The following is a 26474-nucleotide window of genomic DNA, read 5'->3' on the forward strand; positions in this document are numbered from 1 at the left end:
CAGAGAGCTTGAAAACTTAATTTGCCCAGGAGAACTTGAAAACTTAATTTGCCCAGGAAGCTTGAGAATTTACTTGGGATTTAACACAGAAGGCCCAGGAAGAGCTTGAGTGTTTAACACAGTAATGGTCCAGTAGCCTTGAAAGTTCACTTGAATTTAACATAGGAGACCTGAAAGTTCTCGAAAATTCTAACACAGTAGAGACTCAGGAAGCTTGAAAATTTACTTGGAATTTAACACAGAAAGCCCAGGAAGCTTGAAAATTTACTTGGGGGTCTAACAGTAGAGGCCCAAGAGACTTGAAAATTTACTTGGGGTTTAACACAGTAGAGGCCCAGGAAGCTTGAGAGCTTTACCTGGGGGTCTAACAGTAGAGGCCCAAGAAACTTGAGAGGTCGACTTGAAAATATAACAAAGGCCCAGAAAACTTGAAAGTTTACTCGAAATTCTAACACAATGAAGGTCCAGGAGACTTGAGAGTTCACCTGGGGGTCTAAATACAGTAACAGCCCAGGAGACTCAAATTTTACTTGAAAGTTTAACACTATGAAGGCCCAGGAGACTCGAAAGTTCACACAAAAATTTAAACACAGGAGACTTGAAATTTTAACACTGGGGTCTTACTCCTAGGAGACTAAAAAAATTGCCCAAGAGAACTTGAAATTTTAACTCGAGAATTTATATCGCCTAAGAGAACTTGAAATTTTAACTCGAGAGTTTCAAACCTTAGCCGGTTGGTCTCTGCTGGGTCCATGTATGGCTCAGTCCTACTGTCAGGGTTGGGGAGCCACGGGGCCGTATAAATACGAGGCCGTGCTCTCCAGGCAAAGGTAGGATCTGGACCCAAGTGCAGAAACCAGACAAGAGACAAATATACAATACTTTGTTTGAACTTTACTAGATTTACACATAACCAGATTAACACAAGGAACACAGCAATATACATAAAAACTAGAGACAAGAGAACTAGAGACAAGTTACAAGATGGCTAGTCAAGATAGGAACTCAGGACAGCTTCCATGAGGAAGCCCACTTGTCTATACTGAGCTTGCAACAAGCTACCACAAGGGGCAACCGGCTTGCCGAGGCACAACTCCAAACAAGCTACCCCGAGGGTAATCGGCTTATCAATGCAAGGCTCAAGACAAGATCCCAACGGCTCCCACATAGCAACACGCTAGTCCAAACAGCACCTTACCAAGACAAGCAGCTCAACAGAACAAGACTTAAATACATCTTAAATCCAGAGACAAGAACACAGACTTAGATACATAGCTCGAGAGAACTAGAACACAAACTTAGATACATAACTCGAGAGAACTAGAACACAGACTTAGATACATAGCTCGAGAGAACTAGAACACAGACTTAGATACATAGCTCAAGAGAACTATGGCAGCCAGCTTGTGAAGGCAAGCTGCCATAGAGGAAAGGCTAGTCACACAGAGAACCTAGTCAAGACAAGGAACATTGTCAAGACTAACTCCCTGGTTCACCCTAGTGAGGACTGAGCACTGAGTGAAACAACAACAGAACTTATATACCAAGAAAACCAGGTGCCACCCATAAACAGCTAACAGGCTGATTAAAAACTAACACCAGAGAACGAGAAACAATTAACAAAAGAACAGTGAAGGTGCCATCTAGAGGTTACAAAAAGGAACTGACTGGCACCCTCACATAAAGTTGGTATTTAGTATTTATATACTGTACTTTATTTATATACTTTATAAATATATACAGTATATAGTTGTATGACTAATAGTCATATTGAAGTGTGGTGGTAGTGATTATCCTGAGCAGATCATTTTGTCCAAGTCTGTTTATTTTTGTTTAAAAGCACATTTTGCCAACAATAAATGTGACCGAAAGATCCGACTTTGTCGTGTTGCATAACAAAAGTGCCTTGAAAGCAGATATGAACCACCATAGTGAGGATCTGACTAGCTCCACTAGTTTTATTCCCTGTTGCTGTTGCACGGGGAGGGTAAAGAGAAAATTGGTGGTTGGTGAATACATTCTTCCCCTAGCTCAATATACCCACTGCCAACAGTAAAAAGTCCCAAATAACAACAGAAAATGCTGGAAATACTCAGCAGGCCAGGCAGCATCCGTGGAGAGAGAAACAGAGTTAACGTTTCAGGTCTGGGACCCTTCGTCAGTAAAAAAGTCCCACCCATTCTGGAATGCTAACGTCAATACCTGTTGATTCAGGTGAACAGTATGGCACAGATAACGTGGTCTTGGGGCAATAGTGCTAGAGCCGCTGCTCTTTGGGTGTTGCACACATCTGCAGTGCATCTTGCTGACCTTGCATTTTAACAAATATTTGGCATCCCTGGTGCGTAGCATCACACCCTAGCAGAACTCCAGGGTCAGAGGGCAGATTATCTGGTGATGGTAGATCTCAAAGGACTGGTAGTCATCATTGAAACTTGCCTGAAATTGGGGTGAGGGGAAATGACTGGAAACCAACAAGGGGAGAAAACTGCACCATTCGGTGACACAGTTTGGCAGTCAAGTTGCGGCACATCTTGCAGAGGAGAGTGACTTTTTTTGAGTTAAGGATCATCCTATAATAAAGAGCAATGCTGGAGCAGCATGGAAGGAAGTGACAGTTTAAATGAATGCTGTCTCACCTGTGGCCCAAACTAGGAAGCAGGTAAGGAAGACATTTCCTGGATATAGAAGGTTGCCAAGGAAATTATATTAACATGTGGCTTCATTTTAAAATGTTGGCATACGATGCATCTTAACTGTACTTCAATCTAAACTCGGTGCACCATCACAGAGGGAGCATGCACTTCACAAACTGTTAATCTTTCAAAATGCATGCTCATGTTATTCTTGGGTGCTGTGTAATGTTGATATATCAAAGCATTAACTACATAGCCCATTGAGCAAAGAGCAGTAAATAGGATTCCAGTCAAATGAACCTGAATGTTACATGTTCACACACCAATGTGTGGGTACTTCTCACACATTCCTCATTCCGACATATGTTATTTTTATATTTGCTCATAACGAGAGGCTGTCCATGCAACTAGGAAGCGGGTCATTAAAGCTGCGATCCTCGACTCCTTAAGAGGCGAGATCCATGGAGATTCTGGGCATGGAGGCAATGGAGGAAATGGGGAAAGGAGGATCAAAGACCATCCCTAAGCTCAAGAAGCCTTCCTTTCAGAGGCTATTTTAAATGTTTGCTTAGCCTCTGGCGCACTGTTCAGGTGCTGCACTTGCATTATGGAAACTTCCCCTCATTTACATTGGGGTATTCATCAGAATTCTGGTATTAATTAAACTAGTACAAAACTGGTGTACAGACTATAAGCGCCCAGAGTGCTTCATGTTATCCAGCACTGCATGCATCAGGTGCGCCATAGGCCTCAAGCTTCAGCACCTCCAGAATGCAGTGAGCCAGTGCCAAATGCACAGCAGTGCTATGGGTGCCAAGGATCACATTATTGGCCCATGTGTTTTCAAGGAATGACATGCTTAAATAATAGATGAAGAATATCATACAACTCATGTAGTCCACCTTTTATTCATGTAATGCACATAAATTGTTAATACCTTGCTCTGGGCAGAACCCATATTTTCTGTCTGTGTCATAGTCGCTGGTTGTGCTACACCACCGATAGCCATCTGATCTTCCTGCTGTTGTGCAGCTATCATACTGCCTGCTTTCAAAGGTAAAAGGGAATGTGCATGGCTCTCCACCACCATTTCCTCCCATAGTAAACAATGCTGCAAGGAAGCAAAACTTTTGTATTTTGTTATTGGCTCATTTTTAGAAGAAACAACTGAATCAGGCTTCGTTCCTTCTTCAATTTAGTTCCAAAATTGATCAAGCAGAAGTGAGGAAGAATATTCCTGGCTTGCTATTTATTTAAAATTGGTCTATGAACTTAAAAAAAAGCTACATTTCAATAATAATAAATAAAAACAGAAAATGCTGGAAATCCTCAGCAGGTCAGGCAGCATCTGTGGAGAGAGAAAGAGGCTGGAATTTTCTGGGGTCTGTGCGGGCGCGATCGGAGGCGGGTTGGGTGGGAAATTTGAAATAAATTGCAGCGGGTCGGGAACCTGCTGTCATCCCGTCCCCACGTGCCTTTCCCTCGGGCGCGTTAGCTGGTGCGGCAGCGACCCGAATGGCAGAGGCGGGTGACCTAATTCAAATCAGTACCACCTTGTTGTCAGACCCTTAAGCTCCTTTTTCCCCCCTACCTTTCAAATTTCCTTGGCTGCCCATGGGATTCACACAGCTCAGGAACCATGTCTGTCAGCCTGAGTGACCATTGCTCCAGCTGATTAGTTGACAGCATGAAATGTACTATAAAAGCTCCCACCTCACAGCTGATCACTTTCCTCAGGCAGAAGCTGTTGCTGACTGCATTCCCAGCAGAGATTTAGCTTTCTACAGGCTGCAAATGTTTGCAGCAAAGTCACCATCCAGTCTCATCTCATTGGTAAAACCTATCAGACCACTGACAGATTGCTTCTCTCATCTCTACTTGACATGCCATCTATTCCATCAGCATGGGTGCCATTTATACTGTCTCACCTTGGTCCTTGGAATCGGACCATGATGAGCCCCAACACCAGCAGCACCAGCAACACCATCAACCTTCCCTTCAACCACCTGATGCTGCACAGGACAGAGGGCATCAGCACAGGGCTGCACCGTGACAGAGGCGCTACTCCCAACACAGGGTCTACAGGCAGAGGATGAGTTTTCTCAACATGACTGAGCAGCAGTGCCAAAGAAGGCTCAGGCTATTGCGCCAGTTCATCACAGACATTTGAAAATTGTTCCAGCAAGACCTGCAGCCCAGAGGAGTGGATGGACACACCTTACCAGTGGCTGTCAAAGTCACCACCGCCATTAACTTCTTTGCCTCATGCTCCTTCTAGAGATCTGCAGTAGACATTTGTGGCATCTCGCAGTCGGCTGCCCACAAATGCATCACACAGGTCACTGATGCCCTCTTTGACAAGTCAGCCAATTATATCAACTTTGCCACTGATGAAGCCAGTGTTACTGAGCGGGCACTCGGCTTTGCCACTCTGGCTGGCTTCCCACATGCGCAGGGCATTATCAACTGCACACATGTGGCCATCAGGGCACCCCATCAGAACCCAGCAGTCTTTGTCAACTGCAACGGTTTCCACTCCCTCAATGTGCAGCTGAAAGATCATCATGCATGTGTGCGCCAAATTCCCTGGCAGTTGTCATGACTCTTTTGTCCTGTGCCGGTCCACCCACCCTCAGTTCTTCGCTCCTCCGAACAGACTTTCCGCCTGGCTGCTTGGAGACAGTGGACCTGCGAGGGAGCGGGAGCGAGAGCCTGAGAATATAAAGAGCGAGGCCTGAGAGGCCCGAGAGCGGAAGCAGCGGACCTGCGAGGGAGCGGGAGCGAGAGCCTGAGAATATAATGAACGAGGCCCGAGAGCGGAGGCAGCGGATCTGCGAGGGAGCGGGAGCAAGAGCGATAGCCTGAGAATATAAAGAGCGAGGCCTGAGAGGCCCGAGAGCGGAGGCAGCGGACCTGCGAGGGAGCGGGAGCGAGAGCCTGAGAATATAAAGAGCGAGGCCCGAGAGCAGAGGCAGCGGACCTGCGAGGGAGCGGGAGTGAGAGCCTGAGAATATAAAGAGCGAGGCCCGAGAGCGGAGGTGGCGGACCTGCGAGGGAGCGGGAGCGAGAGCCTGAGAATATAAAGAGCGAGGCCCGAGAGCGGAGGCAGCAGACCTGCGAGGGAGCGGGAGCGAGAGCCTGAGAATATAAAGAGCGAGGCCCGAGAGCGGAAGCAGCGGACCTGCGAGGGAGCGGGAGCGAGAGCCTGAGAATATAATGAACGAGGCCCGAGAGCGGAGGCAGCGGATCTGCGAGGGAGCGGGAGCAAGAGCGATAGCCTGAGAATATAAAGAGCGAGGCCTGAGAGGCCCGAGAGCGGAGGCAGCGGACCTGCGAGGGAGCGGGAGCGAGAGCCTGAGAATATAAAGAGCGAGGCCCGAGAGCAGAGGCAGCGGACCTGCGAGGGAGCGGGAGTGAGAGCCTGAGAATATAAAGAGCGAGGCCCGAGAGCGGAGGTGGCGGACCTGCGAGGGAGCGGGAGCGAGAGCCTGAGAATATAAAGAGCGAGGCCCGAGAGCGGAGGCAGCAGACCTGCGAGGGAGCGGGAGCGAGAGCCTGAGAATATAAAGAGCGAGGCCCGAGAGTGGAGGCAGCGGACCTGCGAGGGAGCAGGAGTGAGAGCCTGAGAATATAAAGAGCGAGGCCCGAGAGGCTTACCAATCTCAGAGCTCCGAGAGTGGGAGAAGTAAAAAGTAATCGAAGTGTGACATCACCAGAAAGCAGGTAAGTGATTGGTTGATGAGTATGTCTCTCTTTCTCGTTTTTTCCAAACTTAAATTTTGTGGTTTATAGTTTCTAGGGTTTCTGTTGTGTAGTGGGGACTGCTGGTAAACAAAGGCCCTTGAGTATATCATTTAATTGCAGTGTAATTGGTGGGATTGATTTGATTTAATTTAATTTGAATTAATTAAAGGGTAAGTCATGGCAGCACGGCTCAGTGCCGTGATTTGCTCCTCCTGCACTATGTGGGAAATCAGGGACAATACCTGTGTCCCTGGCGACCATGTGTGCGGGAAGTGTATCCAGCTGCAGCTACTGGCAGACCGCATTGCGGTGCTGGAGCTGCGAATGGATGCATACTGGAGCATTTGCGATGCTGAGGACGTCGTGGATAGCACATTTAGGGAGTTGGTCACACCACAGGTAAAGGCTGCACAGGCAGGAAGAGAATGGGTGACCACCAGGCAGAGTAGTAGGCGCAGGCAGGTAGTGCAGGTGTCCCCTGTGACCATCCCCCTCTCAAACAGATATATCGCTTTGGATATTGGTGAGGGAGATGGCTTATGAGAGGAAGGCAGCAGCAGCCAACTTCCTGGCACCGTGGGTGGTTCTGCTGCACAGGACGGAAGGAAAAAGAGTGGGAGTGCTATAGTGATAGGGGATTCTATTGTAAGGGGAGTAGATAGGCATTTCTGCAGCCGCAAACGAGACTCCAGGATGTTGCCTCCCTGGTGCAAGGGTCAAGAATGTCTCGGAGCGGTTACAGAGCATTTTGGAAGGGGAGGGTGAACAGCCAGTTGTCGTGGTGCATATAGGTACCAACGATATAGGTAAAAACCGGGATGAGGTCCTAAACGCTGAATATAGGGAGTTAGGAGGTAAATTAAAAATTAGGACCTCAAAAGGTAGTAATCTCAGGATTGCTACCAGTGCCACGTGCTAGTCAGAGTAGAAATAGAAGGATATTTCAGATGAATACATGGCTAGAGGAATAGTGCAAGGGGGAGGGATTCAAAATCCTGGGACAATGGAACCGGTTCTGGGGGAGGTGGGGCTAGTACAGAACGGACGGTATGCACCTGGGCAGGACTGGGGCCAATGCCCTAGGGGGAGTGTTTGCTAGTGCTGTGGGGAAGGGTTTAAACTAAAATGGCAAGGGGTTGGGAACCTGTGCAGGGACACAGAGGAAAGGTAAACAAGGATAGAAGCAAAAGGCAGGAAGGAGAAAAGCAACAGTGGCAGTCAGAGTAATCAAGGGTTTAAATCAAACATGGTCACAGTAAATAATAATTCTAAAAGGTCTAGGAGTGTTAAAAAAACAAGCCTGAAGGCTTTGGCCTAGAAATTCGGTGGGCTGCGCCACCAGTTAGCACCTAAACAGGGCACTCAGTGGCTTTAGTGTCACTGGCCATGCCTCCCGCGATATTTAGCTGGGGCGCTAATGGTGGCGTTAGCCTGTTGCGCTGCGCCGCCACCGATGACGTCATCGGTGAGCGCAGCGCCCCGATCTTGATATTCGGTAGCGCCCGCCTCTGTAGCACCGTTCGCAAATCGCGCCCGGTTCACGGGGCCTACCTGTGGCGGCAGTGGCACAAATTAAGGTGGAGGTGCGGGGCGGCCGTTTTTTTCAGCGGCCGCCTGCCAGCACCTCCATCCCCGGCCTCCTGATCTCCCCCCGCGGCAGTGCCAGCTGTTTTCCGAGAGCCCGGTACTTCTCCTCGGTGCCGGGCTCTTTTGCCGGCACTCGCGATCTCTGATCGCGCTGGTGCAGGCCCCTCCCCCTTAAGGCTGGGAGGAAGGCCTGCAGTACCGCAGCACGCCATGCCGCAGCGGTGCGATATTCAGTTTCAGCGCCCTAAGAGGGACGCGGAGCGCCTCGAGCCTCGCCCCGTGTCACTCTTGGGGCGCTCAAGCTGAATTTCCGGCGGTCGCTACTGCTCCAAACGCAGCGCTAATTCCGGCGCCCAGGCGAGCTTGGCGACCCGTTTGCGGCTCCACTGAATTTCTCCCCCTTTGTGTCTTAATGCGAGGAGCATTCGTAATAAGATGGATGAATTAGCTGCGCAAATAGATGTAAACGGATATGATATGATTGGGGTTATGGAAACATGGCTCCAGGGTGACCAGGACTGGGAACTCAACATCCAGGGGTATTCAATATTCAGGAAAGATAGGCAAAAAGGAAAAGGAGGTGGGGTTAAAGAGGAGATTAACACAATTTTAAGCTCTGATGATATAGAATCTGTATGGGTAGAGCTGAGAAATACCAAGGGACAGAAAACGTTAGTGGGAGTTGTATACAGACCCCCAAACAGTAATGCGGAGTTTGGGGATGGCATTAAATGGGAAATTAGAGATGCATGCAATAAGGGCACAGCAGTTATCATGGGTGACTTTAATCTACATATAGATTGGGCTAACCAAATTAGTAACAATACTGTGGAGGAGGAATTGCTGGAGTGTATACGTGATGGTTTCCTGGACCAATATGTTGAGGAACCAACGAGAGATCAGGCCATCTTAGACTGGGTATTATGTAATGAGAAAGGAATAATTAACAATCTTGTTATGCGAGGCCCCTTGGGCATAGCGATCATAATATGATAGAATTCTTCATTAAGATGGCAATGGCAAACATTTAAAGATCGCATGGATGAACTACAGAATTTGTTCATCCCTGTTTGGCATAAAAATAAAACAAAAAAGGTGAATCAACCGTGGCTAACAAGGGAAATTAGGGATAGCATAAGATCGAAGGAGAGGACATATTAATTGACCAGAAAAAGCTGCAAACCTGAGGATTGGGAGCAGTTTAGGATTCAACAGAGGACAAAGGGATTAATTAAGAGGGGGGAATAGAGTATGAGAGTAAGCTTGCAGGGGACATACAAACTGACTGTAAAAGCTTCTATAGATATGTGAAGAGAAAAAGATTGGTGAAGTCAAGCATAGGTCCCTTGCAGTCAGAATCAGGGGAATTTATAATGGGGAACAAAGAAATGGCAGGCCAATTAAATACATACTTTGGTTCTGTCTTCACAAAGGAGGACACAAATAACCTCCCAGAGATGTCGGGGAACATAGGGTCTGATGAGGGGGAGGATCTGAAAGAAATCAGTATTTGTAGGGAAATGGTGTTAGGGAAATTGATGGGATTGAAGGCCGATAAATCCCCAGGGCCTGATAATCTACATCCTAGGTTACTCAAGGAAGTGGCCCTAGAAATAGTAGATGCATTGCTGGTCATCTTCCAAAATTCTATAGATTCTGGAACAGTTACCATGGATTGGAGGGTAGGTAATATTACCCCACTATTCAAAAAAGGTGGTAAAGAGAAAACGGGGAATTATAGACTGGTAAGCCTGACATCGGTAGTGGGGAAAATGCTAGAGTCCATTATAAAAGATGTAATAGCAGAGCACTTGCAAAGCAGTGACAGGATCGGACAAAGTCAACATGGATTTACAAATGGTAAATCGTGCTTCACTAATCTACTGTAATTTTTTGAGGATGTAACTGGTAAAATAGATAAGAGAGAACCAGTGGATGTGGTGTATTTGGACTTTCAGAAGGCTTTCGATAAGGTCCCGCATAAGAGATTAGCGTGTAAAGTTAAGGCACATGGGATTTGGGGCAAGGCACTGACTTGGATAGAGAACTGGTTGGCAGACAGGAAGCAAAGAGTTGGAATAAACGTGTCTTTTTCCGAGTGGCAGGCAGTGACTAGTGGGGTACCGCAGGGATTGGTCCTAGGACCCCAGCTATTCACAATATATATTAATGATCAAGACGAGGGAACTAGATGTAATATCTCCAAGTTTGCAGATGACACAAAGCTGGGTGGGCATGTGTGCTGTGAGGAGGATGCCGAGAAACTCCAGTATGATTTGGACAGGTTGGGTGATTGGGCAGAAGCATGGCAGATGCAGTATAATGTGGATAAATGCGAGGTTATCCACTTTGGTGGCAAAAACAGGAAGGCAGATTATTATCTGAATGGCAATAGAATGGGAGAAGGGGAAGTGCAACGAGGCCTGGGTGTCCTTGTGCACCAGTCGCTGAAGGTAAGCATGCAGGTGCAGCAGGCGGTTAAGAAGGCAAATGGTATGTTGGCCTTCGTAGCGAGAGGGTTCAAGTACAGGAACAAGGATGTCTTGCTGCAGTTGTACAGGGCCTTGGTGAGACCACACCTTGAGTATTGTGTGCAGTTTTGGTCGCCTTATCTGAGGAAGGATGTTCTTGCCATGGAGGGAGTGCAACGAAGATTCACCAGGCTGATACCTGGAATGGCAGTAATGACGTATGAGGAGAGATTGGGCTTATACTCGCTGGAGTTTAGAAGAATGAGAGGGGATCTCATTGAAACTTATAAAATTCTAACAGGACTAGACAGACTAGATGCAGGAAGGATGTTCCTAATGGCCGGGGAGTTCAGAACCAGGGGTCACAGTCTAAGGATAAGGGGTAAGCCATTTAGGAGAGAGATGAGGAGGAATTTCTTCACCCAGAGAGTGGTGAACCTGTGGAATTCTCTACCACAGAAGGCAGTTGAGGCCGTTTCATTAAATATATTCAAGAAGGAGTTAGATATATTTCTTAATGCTAAAGGGATCAAGGGATATGGGGAGAAGGCAGGGACAAGGTACTGAATTTGGATGATCAGCCATGATCTCATTGAATAGCGGAGCAGGCTCGATGGGCCGAATGGCCTACTCCTGCTCCTATCTTCTATGTTTCTATGACAAGGGCTATCCACTGAAGACATGGCTCATGACACCCTTGAGGCCCAGGAGAGATATAATGAAAGCCACATTTTCACCAGATGTGTCATAGAGCAGACAATAGGCATGCTGTAAATGCGCTTCAGATGCCTTGACAGATCTGGAGGAGCCCTTCAGTACACACCACCCAGGATCTCCAGAATTGTCGTTGTCTGCTGCGCCTTGCACAACATAGCGCAGCAGCAAGGATTAGCGCTGCATGAGGAGCAAGGCTCTGGTCACACAGCCTCTTCAGAGGAGATGGGGCAGGAGGAGGAGCATCAGCTGGAAGACGAGGAGGAGCAGGAGCTGGAGGTACCTATGGGCCAGATCCCAGCAGCACCCAAGCACATTGCTGCCCGGGAGGCCAGGGATGGCCTCTTCATGGTCAGATTTACTTACCTTTATGCAGTATACCCAAATGGCTGCCACATGATGCACCAGGTTGGCACCACCATAAAGGATCCCTACAATGACCCAGCCATTCCTTTCACAATGGCCACCATTGCTGGAGGTACTGTTATGTCTCATCACTCACTGCAACTTACTAAGCCACTTCCAAAGGTGCACAAAATTTGTCCAAGACCGGAAATTTTTGAAACTAAATATTTTTATGGCTGACATCACATTAACGGAAACTTGACATTAACAGTGAATAAAACACCCAAGTGGCTACCCTTGTGAATCTACTTGTGTGTCATATTTCTGTTACACGTGCTTCTATGCGGTGCTACCCCTGTGGCTTCAGCAGAGGTAGAGCTGGCCTGCTCACTACCCTGCTGCGACTGCTTAGACAATTTTGGTGAACGTCATTTGGGTTTTGGAGCCTGTGACAGCCTCGCCAAAGTCTCCTCCGCTTGTGACTGTGCAGCGGCAGACTTGGCCATGTGGGGCTCTGACTGACGGGGTGGCTCCATTTTGAGAGGAGCCCACACTTCCATGTCCCTTCTCACTGTCATCCCTCTCATGGGCTGCCCGCACTTCCCTGCTAGCAAGGAGCTGGAGAGCACCTTGCTGCACATCAGTGGGGCCATGAGGACCCACGTCTACACTGACATCCCTCTTAGAGAGGAGGTCTATGAGTGTCTGCCATCTATCCTCCATAGATAGCCATCCATTCTCCATAACCACCTATTCTCCTTAGAGACCATGTGCTCCTGTGAGTGGCACATTAGTTGCTCCATGCAGGTGACCATCCTATCCATAGAAGAGCCTACAGTCTCCATCGCCTGTGACACGATGCTGGTCATGTTGAAGATGGACTCCTCCATTCTCTGAACATTTGCATACATCACGGTCGCAAAACCTGTCAGAGCCCCCTGCACCTCCAGGATCGCCCTCTTTCTCGATGGCCCCTGAGGCTCAGTGTCTGCATGCAGCCGAGCAGAGCTGGGAGCGTCCCATGCCCTCCGGCGAGGAGTCTCCACTGCTGTCCCTGCTCCACCATCTGCTCTTGCTCACTTGTGACTTAGCAGGTGACAACACTACTCTATGTCGTGTAGGACCCACCGAGGTGTGTGTCTCTGCGCTGGTGCTGGGTGCGCTCATGTCTGGTGATGCTGCGTCCTCAGAAGCTGGAGGCTCCCCTGAGGAGTCATCTTCCTCTTGCTCCTGGACAATGGGGGGGGGGGGGCGGCTCTTGATGGACCTGTGGGAAAGTAAAGAGATGAGTTAGATATGCCATATGAGGAATGGGTACAGATACCATTATGCACATGATGACCATTCAGTAGCTGCTGACATCAGTCCCTATATGAGTGACTATGTATGCCATGTAGCTGTATGATATGTAATTCTGTCACCAGTTTGCTGAGATGTCCCCCTCTCTCCGTCTCCCACCTCTAGTTGCTCGGCCACTCCTGATGCTTCTAACACAGCCTCCTCTGCTGTTGTGAGGATGGTAAATGATGGAGACCCACCTCCAGTTCTCACCCTCTCCCTCTTATTGTGGGCTGTCTTTTCCTGCAAAGATGGAAAGAAGAGAAGGTTGAGTGAGAGTGATGGAATGAGTGTAAGGAATGGATAGGTTACATCTTTAGAGGGAGACTATTATGGAGTGGGATGGCAATGTTGTTAGTTGGTATGTTTGCATTAGGATGAGGGCGAGTGTGAGGCATGGTTAGTCAGATGGGGATGTGATAATGTAGATAGAGAGGGATGGATGGAAGTGCAAGGTATGTTGGTGTGAGTAAAGATGTGTAGGATTAGGGTAGGGAAGGCAGGGTGATGGGGATGTGAAGAGAGGCACAGCAGGATGAAGTTGAGTGTGGCTTTGTACTCACCTTTCCTGATCTAATGAGATCATTGAACGTTTTCGGCACTGCACCCAGGTCCTCCTGAACACATCCCTGCTGTTCACCTCCTCTGCAATTTGGAGCCAGGCTCTTTTTGTCTCCTGAGGAGGTTCTTCTGCCCATTCAAAGGAAAGAGGACCTTCCTGCATGCTCTGACTCCCTCCACAAGCATATAGAGGGAGTCTTCAGCGCACCTGGGTGCTGCCTTCTGCCTCTGTGCAGTCATGACTCCAAGTGTTTGGAGCAATCAAACCCTCCAGTGCAGTGACTGCACACTCCTAGATGAACCTTCAAATGCAATGTGGCCATGGCTCCTTTAAATATCCCAGCGGAAAACACGTCATCGATGATGCCATCAGGCCCTATTAGCGCAAAGTCGATTTCTGCAGCGGGATGGAAGCAAGAACGGGGTCACAACCTGCCACGCCGACCGCCTGCACCCGGCCTGCCCAGGTACAGAAAATTCCAGCCAGAGTTAACATTTCCGGTCGGTGACCTTTCATCAGATCTGCTGAGAATTACCAGCATTTTCTGTTTGTTGCTTTTGTATTAGGAGCTATATTTCAACATTATTTTTGTTAAAGAAACATGAACATCTGTTTAAATGACTCATAGTTAACATCATCCAGCTCCAGCTGCAGTAAATTGGTTGAACTGTAGGTTATTATGGATACTGCCTGCTGGTTAAAAATGCAGCTTAAGATTAATTATGTCTATAATAGATTTGAGCATACTGTTGACTCATATGAATACGCAGCAACAAAAAGAAGTAGAAACACACTTCTTTTGTGCCTGAGAGAAATCACATGTCTACACTGCTAAACAAAAGCATAATAACAGCAGCAGAATAATAGCACCATAAATGGAAATTTTTAGGTTGATCAAAGTGCTGTTCTCAACTAAAAGCAAGTTGTCACACTCTTACTAGTATAATAGTCACAGTTTCACTACAAAGTATTAAAAAATTGGTACACACCACAAAATATTTATATTACAGGCAATAGAGCCTATTTTTGCAATATTTACATCTGTGATATTCAACACTATGTAGTGTAATTTATTAAATTCACTGATCCACAATACGTCAGTAGCTATGAAACAGAACCTGGTACCTTAGTGGATAAAGGCAACACCCAGTGTGGTAATAAGCCACAAAGATCAGGAAGGTTCCAGGTTCAATCGAGGTATTATGTTGAGTTGGATGATCTCAGTAGATTGCCAATAGGGTTGTTACAACTTGCTTCAATAATTTAGGTTATGAATAATGTCAGCCAGTTCCCACTACTGACCAAATTACAGTGACATGGGTCTGTGGAATCATACTCCAGCATAAGTCTCTGATTTTAGAGAAGGAGCTTGCAAATTATTAAATGCAAATGTAATCTCTTCAATCATGTTTGTGCCCTTGAAATGGCCCAAATCAAAGTCTCAAATGATATACCCTGTGACTGCGGTCCTTTTTCCCCTCCTCAACCTCTCCGCACCCTTTGATACGGTTGACCACACCATCCTCCTCCAACATCTCTCTTCTGTTGTCCAGCTCAGTGGGACTGCCCTCATTTGGTTCCACTCTTATCTATCCAATTGTAGCCAGGGCATCTCCAGAGATGTTTTCTTTTCCTGCTCCAACACTGTTACCTCTGGAGTCCTCCAGGGATCCATCCTGGGTCCCTCCTCTTCCTCGTCTATATACTGCCCCTTAGTGACATCATTCAAAGACATGGGGTCAGGTTCTAAATGTACACTGATGACACCCAGTTCTACCTCTCCACCACTTCACTTGGCTTTGTGCTTTCAGACTGCTTGTTTGACATCCAGTCCCGGATGAGCCGCATTTTCCTCCAGTTAAACATTGGGAAGACCAAAGCCATCGTCTTTGGCCCCTTCCACAAACCCTGTACTATTGCCACCAATTCCATCCCTCTCCCCAGTCACTGTCTCAGGTTGAACCAGATTGTTAGCATGCTGTTCGATCCTCAGCGGAGCATCCAAACCCATATTCTCTCCATCACAAAGACCAACCTACTTGTACCTCCATAACTCACCTGCCGCTGCCCTGGTACAGCCCACCTGTTGCTGAAACTTCCATGCATAACTTTGTCACCTCCAGACTCGACTATTCCAAAGCTCTCTTGACTGGCTTCTTATTCTCCATGCTTTGCAAACTTTAGTTCATCCAAAGCTCTACTGCCCATATCCTAACCTGCACCAAGTCTTGCTCATCCACCATTCCTGTCCTCGCTAACCTAAATTGGCTTCCATTCATCCAACTTCTCCAATTTAAAATTCTCATTCTCATGTTTAAATCCCTTCATGGCCTCACTCCTCCCTATCTCTGTAAGCTCCGACAGCCCAACAGCCCCTAAAACAAACTCTCTGTTTCTCTGATTTTGGCCTTTTGTGCACCAATCCTATCCCTGCACCCCACCATTTGCAGCCGTGACTTCAGCTGTCTTCAGGCCCCATGCTGTGCAAATCCCTCCCTAAAGCCCTCTGCCTCTCCACCTCCCTCTCCTCCCTTCAGGTCCTCCTTAAAACCCACCTCTTTGACCAAGCTTTTGGTCACCCCACCTTTGACTCAGCAACCATTCTTGTCTGATTGTGCCTCTGTGAAGCACCTTGGGACATTTTTTCTATATGAAAAGCATTATATAAATGCAAGCTGTTGTTGTTGAACTGAAAACACCAGTTAAAACAGAAAACTTACATTCATGAGGACAGAATCCATATTTTGAATCTACATCGAAATTGGAAGTTGTGGAACACCAGGGGAATCCATCGCTACGGCCATCGGTAGTGCAGCTAGTATATTCCTTCTCATTAAACAAAAAAGGAAATTTGCAAAATTCACCTTCTGCATTCCCATATCTTGCCTTAATAACTGTAAAATACAAATATTGTAAAACTGTGATTATGAAATGTAATTATTTTAATATCCTATAGTCGATATCAATATTAGCAGTGATAATAGTTTTGTGTAGATTAAATGTATGCACACTTAATCAAAGCTTAGAATTTGAGGGCACCTGGCGATCATGAAATAATTAAAAAATCATACTTTAGAATGTCTGAAACCTGAGCAACATTAAAAGTAGTCTCTATTAGTGGTTATGTTATGGTCCATTATTGTAGTATAAACTAACACAATTTGCAAAACATTGTTTAATGCAAAGTTTAACATTTAATGACAAGGTTCAAATCAAATCAAGCATGAACAAAAGATGTGTGACTAAAATGAATGCACCGCGGTTAAACAGATGACTGCATACTTTGTCCTTCACCCAGAGTCCAGAACTCATCGTCATCAAAATGAGAATCACCACCAATTCCCTTCGCTGGGGCAAAGGCATGTGCCAGGAGCCCATCCTTCCCATCGAATGGGTATCCATCACCATGTTCTGGAAAAAGTTAAAATTACGCTGCACATCACTTATTTTAATTACAGAACAACTTTTACCTTTGGCCATCTCAAAAATGTTTTACAATTTGGTCAATGTCACAGGCGTTAAGCAGAATGCACTGAATCATCACTAATGTTTTGCGACACAAGTTATGGAGGTAGCATTCGCTTTTCAGTTTTCCTGTGCCATCATAACACACAACTGCATACAATAAATATTTGTAAGAAATGGCAATAGCAATCTTTGAGTATAGAGAATGAAAATAATACATAAACAATTTAATTTGTTTCTATATTTATGTTCACACTAGATTTAACTATTATTTTCCATCACTATATTCGTTAATAACCTAGACGGAGGTGTTGGGGGAATTATCCGCAAGTTTGTGGATGATACAAAGCTATGTGCGAGTGTTAGGACTGTAGAGGATACTAAACGGCTGAAAGCAGATCGCAATGTATTGAGGGAATGGGCCTGTGTTTGGCAAATTACGTTAACTTAGAAAAGTGCAATGTTATGGACGTGGGCATGTCTAATGCTAAATATATACACACTCTACAGGGAACAGAATTGTAGCCAGTGGTGAAAGAAAAAGATCTGGTTGTTATAATGCATCACTCTCTAAAGGTTCATGATCAGTGCTGTGAAACTACAACTAAAGCAAACAAGGCTCAAGTTTGTAATCACAGGACAATTCACTACAAACAAATCGTATCATTTTGTCCTTGTATAAGACCTTGGTTAGGCCTCAGTTAGAATACAGTGTCCAGTTTTGGCCTCCTCACATGGTGGGGATATTGAGGTATTGGAAAGTGTGCAGAGGTGGCCACAGTTTGATTTCCAGTTTAAAAGACCTTAGCTACCCAATATTCATGCTCATACTTTGGAGAAGTGTAGACTCAGGGTCAATTTGATCTAGATTCATAAAATAATGTAGGGACTAGATTGTGTTTACATGGGCCAATTATTTCAATTAGATAGGTTAGGGAGGCCCAGGGGTCCCGCTTACAAGTTGTGTAAGGACAGAACTAGGTTGGATGTTAGGCAGTTCTTCTTTTGCCAGAGAATAGTGGATCTGAGGAACAAGTTGCCAACGCATGCAGTGAACACTGATTCGCTATATTCCTTCAAGAGAGAGCTGGACCTGATTCTGGCTAGGGCGGAGATCACCTTGTACAAGAGGTAGGTGCCCTGTAATACAAAACAAGGTCAATGTGATCTCCTGGACTAGTTTTGATCAACTAAAGGGGTCAGAGAGGAATTTGCAAGATTTTATTCCCTAATTGGCCTGGGTTTTTATCTGGATTTTCACTCTCCTAGGAGAATACATGGCTCCAGGTGGGTAGGGAATATCTCTGTCATGATACATAAGGCATCACAACTATATGGGACAGGCTAGATGGTCTTTTCCTGCCTCTCATAGAAACATAGAAACATCGAAGCTAGGAGCAGGAGTAGGCCATTCGGCCCCTCGAGCCTGCTCCGCCATTCAATGAGATCATGTCTGATCATCCACACTCAGTAGCCTGTCCCTGCCTTGTCCCCATATCCCTTGATCCATTTAGCCTTAAGAAATATATCTAACTCCTTCTTGAATATATTTAATGAATTAGCATCAACTGCCTTCTGTGGCAGAGAATTCCACAGGTTCACCACTCTCTGGGTGAAGAAATTCCTCCTCATCTCTGTCCTAAATGGCTTACCCCTTATCCTGACCCCTGGTTATGGACTCCCCCGCCATCGGGAACATCCTTCCTGCATCTAGTCTGTCTAGTCCTGTTAGAATTTTATAAGTTTCAATGAGATCCCCTCTCATTCTTCTAAACTCCAGCGAGTATACCCCAATCGACCCAATCTCTCCTCATACGTCATTCCTGCCATCCCAGGTATCAGTCTGGTGAATCTTCGCTGCACTCCCTCCATGGCAAGAACATCCTTCCTCAGATAAGGTGACCAAAACTGCACACAATACTCAAGGTGTGGTCTCACCAAGGCCCTGTACAACTGCAGCAAGACATCCTTCTTCCTGCACTCGAACCCTCTCGCTACGAAGGCCAACATACCATTTGCCTTCTTAACCGCCTGCTGCACCTGCATGCTTACCTTCAGCAACTGGTGCACAAGGACACCCAGGTCTCGTTGCACTTCCCCTCCTCCCAATCTATTGCCGTTCAGATAATAATCTGCCATCCTGTTTTTGCCACCAAAGTGGATAACCTCGCATTTATCCACATTATACTGCATCTGTCATGCTTCTGCCCAATCACCCAACCTGTCCAAATCATACTGGGGTTTCTCGGCATCCTCCTCACAGCACACACGCCCACCCAGCTTTGTGTCATCTGCAAACTTGGAGATATTACATCTAGTTCCCTCGTCTAGATCATTAATATATATTGTGAATAGCTGGGGCCCTAGGACCGATCCCTGCGGTACCCCACTAGTCACTGCCTGCCACTCGGAAAAAGACACGTTTATTCCAACTCTTTGCTTCCTGTCTGCCAACCAGTTCTCTATCCAAGTCAGTACCTTGCCCCCAATCCCATGTGCCTTAACTTTACACGCTAATCTCTTATGTGGGACCTTATCGAAAGCCTTCTGAAAGTCCAAATACACCACATCCACTGGTTCTCCCTTATCTATTCTACCAGTTACATCCTCGAAAAATTCCATTAGATTAGTGAAGCACGATTTACCTTTTGTAAATCCATGTTGAATTTGTCCGATCCTGTCACTGTTTTCCAAGTGCTCTGCTATTACATCTTTTATAATGGACTCTAGCATTTTCCCCACTACCGATATCAGGCTTACCGGTCTATAATTCCCCATTTTCCCTCTACCACCTTTTTTGAATAGTGGGGTAACATTAGCTACCCTCCAATCCATGGGAACTGTTCCAGAATCTGTAGAATTTTGGAAGATAACCAGCAATGCATCTACTATTTCTAGGGCCACTTCCTTAAGTGCCCTAGGATGTAGATTATCAGGCCCTGGGGATTTATCGGCCTTCAATCCCATCAATTTCCCTAACACCATTTCCCTACAAATACTGATTTCATTCAGTTCCTCCCTTTCATTAGACCCTATGTTCCCCGACATCTCTGGGAGGTTATTTGTGTCCTCCTTTGTGAAGACAGAACCAAACTATGTATTTAATTGGTCAGCCATTTCTTTGTTCCCCATTATAAATTCCCCTGATTCTGACTGCAAGGGACCTAGGCTTGAGTTCACCAATCTTTTTCTCTTCACATATCTATAGAAGCTTTTACAGTCAGTTTTTATGTTCCCTGAAAGCTTACTCTCAGACTCTATTTTCCCCCTCTTAATTAATCCCTTTGTCCTCCTTTGCTGAATCCTAAACTGCTCCCAATCCTCAGGTTTGCTGCTTTTTCTGGCCAATTTATATGTCCTCTCATTGGATTTATGCTATCCCTAATTTCCCTTGTTAGCCACGGTTGATTCACTTTTTTTGTTTTATTTTTATGCCAAACAGGGATGAACAAATTCTGTAGTTCATCCATGCGATCTTTAAATGTTTGCCATTGCCTGTCCACCGTCAACCCTTTGAGTAACATTCCCCAATCAATCCTACCCAACTCGCGCCTCATACCATCGTATTTAAATTCAGGACCTTAGTCTCTGAGTCAACTACTTCACTCCCCATCTTAATGAAGAATTCTATCATATTATGATCGCTCCGCCCCAAGGGGCCTTGCACAACAAGATTGATAATTATTCCTTTCTCATTACATAATACCCAGTCTAAGATGGCCTGATCTCTCGTTGGTTCCTCCACATATTGGTCCAGAAAACCATCCCGTATACATTCCAGGAATTCCTCCTCCACAGTATTGTTACTAATTTGGTTAGCCCAATCTATATGTAGATTAAAGTCACCCATGATAACTGCTGTGCCCTTATTGCACGCATCAATAATTTCCCGTTTAATGCTATCCCCAACCTCCGCATTACTGTTTGGGGGTCTGTATACAACTCCCACTAATGTTTTCTGCCCCTTGGTATTTCTCAGCTCTACCGATACAGATTCCACATCATCAGAGCTAATATCCTTCCTTACAATTGTGTTAATCTCCTCTTTAACCAGCAATGCTACCCCACCTCCTTTTCCTTTTTGCCTGTCTTTCCTGAATATTGAATACCCCTGGATGTTGACTTCCCAGCCTTGGTCACCCTGGAGCCATGTTTCCGTAATCCCAATCATATCATATCCGTTTACATCTATTTGCGCAGCTAATTCATCCACCTTATTAGGAATGCTCCTCACATTAAGACATAAAGCCTTCAGGCTTGTTTTTTTAACACTTTAGACCTTTTAGAATTATTATTTACTGTGGCCTCCTTCTACCTCCTAACTCTCTATATTCAGCTTTTAGGACCTCATCCCGGTTTTTTCCTATATCGTTGGTACCTATATGCACCTCTCATTTTGATATGTTCATACACGACTTCTCTTTTACTATAAAAATTGCTTATGTTATCTTTGATATTGAAGCCCTCCTCAAAAAAATAAATCCACACTAGGAATAATAATATTACAAAAATACCCCACCTGCATCCAAAAGATTTTGAAAGGAGTTATGAAAATTTTTCAAATAGAATCAAGGTACAACTGGTGCTGATGTATTGGCTGTAAGAACCATTAACAACAAAGCACGTTACTGGTCTTAGCCATGCTTTTGGAAAAGACATTGAACACAGTTGAGGTATTTCCGCACAAAAATAAAATCTAAACAAATGAACAAGTCAGTTCCTCGTGGGCAGGTTATCAGCAGCACTTTCGGAGGCATTTGCTGCATGGCACAAATAAACCAAAATGTTGGGGAGGAAAGTAAAGATAAAATGGGCAGGCAACTCAAATGCAGTAAAATGAAAATAGTTTAATATTCATAATTCAGCACTGCTACAAATGTTTTAGCAGCTCTTTCAGTGAAAAATATATTTGTGCTATGTTACTAATTGCCTATTATTTTTCAACCTTATTTTGTTCTAATTTTGAATGTTTCTGTATATTTCAAAGATTAGTGATCAAGTTTAATTACTAATTTTAACAATTATTTTCTTTCAAACAATAAACAGTTTGATTAAAATCTGAATTACTGAGGGAAGAGGTCAGAATCTAATCATGTAAAGATATATAGGCCCAATTTCCAATTTACCTAATTTTGAAAGGAACCAAGATTTTGATGAAAGAATGTGCATTACTAAGACAGACAAAAATCTGATCAAATGTTTTAAAACGATCAAATTGGCAACTCAAGTACAGAATGCTTGTAGCAGCATATTTCAATGCGCTGAAAATCCATGTCATATCAAAAGCGAAGTCCAGAATTGACGCTCTGTGGGCTGTAAACATGGCTTTGGGGTCCTATCTATGACATAGGATCCTGATTTTAAAAGTCTTCGTGAGACTTCATTTGTCTCGCAAGCACCTCAGATGCCCAGTGGTGATAAGATGGCGACGGGGCGGAAAACCTGCGTCAAATCTACCACTTTGACTTTAACACCCGTACTGCCACTGGGTGGAGGGAATTAAATTCCCCCTCCCCCCTTCCTTTCACAGAGGCTGTTTTTGTTTAGAATTATCTCTCAGATAAGATAATAGAGTCAAAGGCATTTGAGACATTCAAATGCAGTTGGATGCTAGGCTGGGTGAGTTGGAATACTAGATAAATTAACCTCTTCTCTTTTGTCAACCTACAGCTAAATAGAATTACTTTACTTAACACTGTTTTTGAAAGCACCTTTCTGAATGGGAAATCCAAGATAACAGTGATGATAATATGGCCAAAGCTCACTTAAAAGGAGTCTGTTTCTTAATATGTCTTTGTTGGTGATGGAATTATACCACTAACACCATATTAGGAAGATTTACTATTGGTCTCATAACAGGGGAGCTATTTTGAATCTGGTGGATTGAGGGAAATGCGATTGTACGTTCCCTAAGGTGGAAAAGACAGGGTCAACTCAGCTCAGCCATTTCTTACATAACTTTTTAAAGAGATATTACCTTTGTGCCTAGAGAAGAGAACAGCCAAAAGGATAGTCATTCATTAAATTAAGCCATCACCCGTGAGGAAATGACAGGCCATTATATAAATTGTGTCTTTATACGGATGAACACAAAGGCCCTGAAATTCCTTGTGGGTTCCTCTTAGTCTCCCACCATAATCCTAAACGGCAACTGGGTGAACCCCCAAGTAAGTGGCAATGACCCAGTGCAGCCAATTTTGGGAGTTCCCTAATTGCCTTATAAAAGAGGCAAAACCTCCATCTCCAACATCCCTATGCAGGCAGTTTCTCCTCCTGAGGATAGATTGCAACCCAACGTATCAGTGGAGGCTGGTACGCCTAGGGAGGTGAGGCATACTGGCCTCCACCAGTGGGGTGCAGGCCAGGCAAGCAGCCTTGGCCCTCAAAGAGAGAAGATCTTAGGAAAGATCAACCCCTTTATCATGGGGACCAAGGAGAATCTGGTTGGAGTTGGGCCTGAACACCTCACCCTCCAATGGCAAGCGGAGACCACAGCTACCAAGTGCATGGGGCAGGTCAGTGGTAGAGATGCACCCAGAATGGTACTGGCACCCACCTGCCACATGCTAATCAGGTGCCCTCACATTGACCCTGCAAACTCCAGCGGCGCTGGTGCTGGTGCTGGTGGATGCTAGCAGGCACAATTCCAGTGGTTACGCCAAGATTACGTTCCGAGAAGTTTTGGTCTAAAATATTTGCTCAATACTAAGGGTTTGACAAATACTTTCAGTAAAACTATCAATTTTAAGTGTCTTTATGATGAAGCATTGTTTAAAACTCCCCTTTAGACATCACCAACCACATACCCATGTTGAATATTAATAATCCAGTATGGATTTATTGCACATCTTCCAAAAGTAACTTAGCTTTCAAGAAAAACAATGTTACCCCAGCGCCCAAAGTTGATCATGATGTCCGCCTCTCCATCGAAGATCCGTGTAAATTTCAGTGGCGTAACGTTACTCCACACCTGAAAAGCCCGAACAAAGGCGTCATCGACTGTCTCCGAGTCCAGATCGTGAGTGTATCCCAAAATCCTGAGAGCAAAACCGACACAAGCTCAGCTTGGAATGGATAGTTTGCAATGCAGAACAGCAATGACGGAAACCCTTCTCACAGCCCCTATAATAACTGCATCCTTATAACAATATTTAAAAAAACAAATCCTGTTTGACAGAATTACATAGGATTGCATAGGATATACAGCACAGAAACAGGCCATTCGGGCCAACTAGTCCATGCCAACGTTTATGCTCCACTCGAGCCTCTTCCGTCTTTCCTCATCGAACTCTATCAGCATAATCCTCTATTCCCTTCTCCCTCATATGCTTATCTAGCCTCCCTTTAAATGCATCTATACTATTGGCTTCAACCACTCCCTATTGTAGAGATCTTTGACAGCAAACTGCAAGTTTGTTCTCATCCATTGAGTTGGTGAACAGTAGATTTCTTTAGTTAGTATCCTATCCTTAGTAAAAAAAAACAAGTTAACATGAAATAATTATCTAGGAATATGACAATCAAAAACTTGAGTACTTTATGTTTCTCTGCACCATATTTACAGAACATGCACACAGAATAGAGTCCAAACATTTAAAAGTACTTTACAAATCAATTATATCGGCTATTAAAACGCACCTTACACAAACGATTCCGCGTGTGTAAATACACGCCTACCTGTAAGTTACACTCTTATCCTCCCATTTGGGCTTCTGTGGGAAGAAGTTGTAATTGGCCAGGTCAGGAACTCCACATCGCGGCTTCTTCATCACGTTTACTGTCTCGGAATCCAATTCTCCAGTTTGTGGCAGTCCAAAAAATCTCTGCATCTTCTTCAGTGTGTCTGACAGCACCACAAGGTCGCACTTTTCTTTCGGACAGCCATAGAATTTATTCAAGTATAACTGATTCAAAACATAAAATGAATACGTTTGGTGTGTGTGTGTGGAAGATGAGTGGACTTTGAGTCAAGCGTTACGGAGTTATTTGCAAAAGCTGCGAGTCAGTTTTCGGTTTTATCTGTTGCAAACTTTACCAGTATGCGAGAAATTCAGTGTGTGTGTTGGAAAGGTTAGGACTGACCATTTTAGATAGGATTATAATTCTCACTGCGGGTTGCACTACAGATTTCTCTTCTACGTTAATTTTGGCGGGGGGGGGGGGAGCCTTGTTAATTCAGACTGATATTATGAATGATTTTCTCAAATGTACTTTGAAAATGTTAACTTCAATATTTACAGGTATATTAGTAATTTGCAACTCAAAGCATACTTTTGGCAAATAATCTGCAGAAATAACTTCACTGTATATTCATTCTGTAGTCACGATGAGTCAGTTGGATATTTGCCATCCTTCCTCAGCAGTTTAGTTACGAACAAAAACTGCTAGAATACTTGCAAACTTTCATGATCGTTAATGGATGCTAATTTATCCGAGGCAATAAACTGGCATCCAAATACGTTTGATACATTGTTAATTTACAGAGTATTGGATGTTTTGATGTATATGTCTTGGCCACACTAAACAGATTGAAACATAACATTTGTTCTGTTTTACTTCTTCCTGTAATGTGCCAAACTGTACTCATACATTTTTATTTTGACCACACGTATTTATTGAAAAAAAGACATCAATCCTATTACTAAACTATTAAGTATTTCTTGTACAAATAGGTTCCGCTTATCTATAATACAGTTTCTGTGCTAGAAATGGCCCCGCATTGCCAAAACGAGCAGATGTTATCAAGGCCCATTGTGTTTTCACTTCGAGACCTTTACGCAAACTTTGATCCCTGGGGACACTCGAAAAATATTCGCTTCCTTCATTTTGGCAGCTAGTGGAAGTAACATCAGCCCAGTAACATAAAACGCCATTTGCAAGGCACCGGTGTTAGAAAGTTAACGACTACCCAACTTACAGTGGCTAGTTCCTTGTCTGTTTTCGTGCTGTTATCCCCTGGAAACTTGACTATGCCAGTCGGTGCCGCTAAAGCCTGTTGGACCCCGATGATTTGGAGCAAGGCTACTTTTAAGACTAAGCGATAAAAGTTGCTGGTTGTTTTGATAGTCATTTTCTTCCAATGGGAAGGCACCTAGTTATCAAAAAAAAAATCGCGGTAGTGGTGTGTCTGTTTGATATCCTTCACTGCACAAACATAATGCTGTTTTTTCTCTCGTTTGCTATCACAGGTACCAGTCTGCAGGACAACAATGTGCTGTTGTTACTTGCTCCTGTCGACTCAAATCCTTTGTACTTCCAGATGCGCAGTCGCGGATCAATCTGCTCAGCAAGAGTACTGGCGGAAGTTGAAAAACCGACCGAAGGAAATGCATTCTCTGGCAGCTGGAGCACAAGCTTCCACAAGCTTATATTTGGACATAAGACTACTGTATTAGGGAAAATGCACGCATCTTTTAGATAAGGGTACTTTTGGTAAATACACCAACGCCAAATTGTGAAAAAGCAACTCTAAAGAACAATATTCCGATCATATTTACGGAAACAATGTACATGGAAATTACAAAAATGTTACCTTAATGTGGCTTTGATTTCATCTTACAATTCAAATGTTAGATTTCGGATTTAGATAGGTTCCTAAAGAATATAGGATTT

The 26474-nt window shown here is 44.8% G+C and overlaps 1 protein-coding gene across 1 annotated transcript in view; it reads right to left on the reverse strand.

Annotated features, from left to right (window-relative positions):
- Positions 1 to 26156, reverse strand: part of mmp2 (matrix metallopeptidase 2) — a 48321-nt gene extending 22165 nt beyond the window's left edge. Inside the window, exons 1-6 of the mRNA XM_085991388.1 lie at positions 25780 to 26156; positions 24540 to 24766; positions 23751 to 23899; positions 16680 to 16808; positions 16118 to 16291; positions 3574 to 3747 (exon numbers count right to left, since the gene is read on the reverse strand). Of these exons, the coding sequence (XP_085847514.1) occupies positions 3574 to 3747; positions 16118 to 16291; positions 16680 to 16808; positions 23751 to 23899; positions 24540 to 24766; positions 25780 to 25932 (1006 nt within the window). The 5' untranslated portion in view covers positions 25933 to 26156. The remainder of the gene's footprint in view (positions 1 to 3573; positions 3748 to 16117; positions 16292 to 16679; positions 16809 to 23750; positions 23900 to 24539; positions 24767 to 25779) is intronic.
- Positions 26157 to 26474: the final 318 nt, after the last annotated feature.

Source organism: Somniosus microcephalus, chromosome 6 (assembly GCF_052327205.1).
Source record: "Somniosus microcephalus isolate GS21.2 chromosome 6, FLI_Smic_1.0, whole genome shotgun sequence".
NCBI classification, from domain to species: domain Eukaryota; kingdom Metazoa; phylum Chordata; class Chondrichthyes; order Squaliformes; family Somniosidae; genus Somniosus; species Somniosus microcephalus.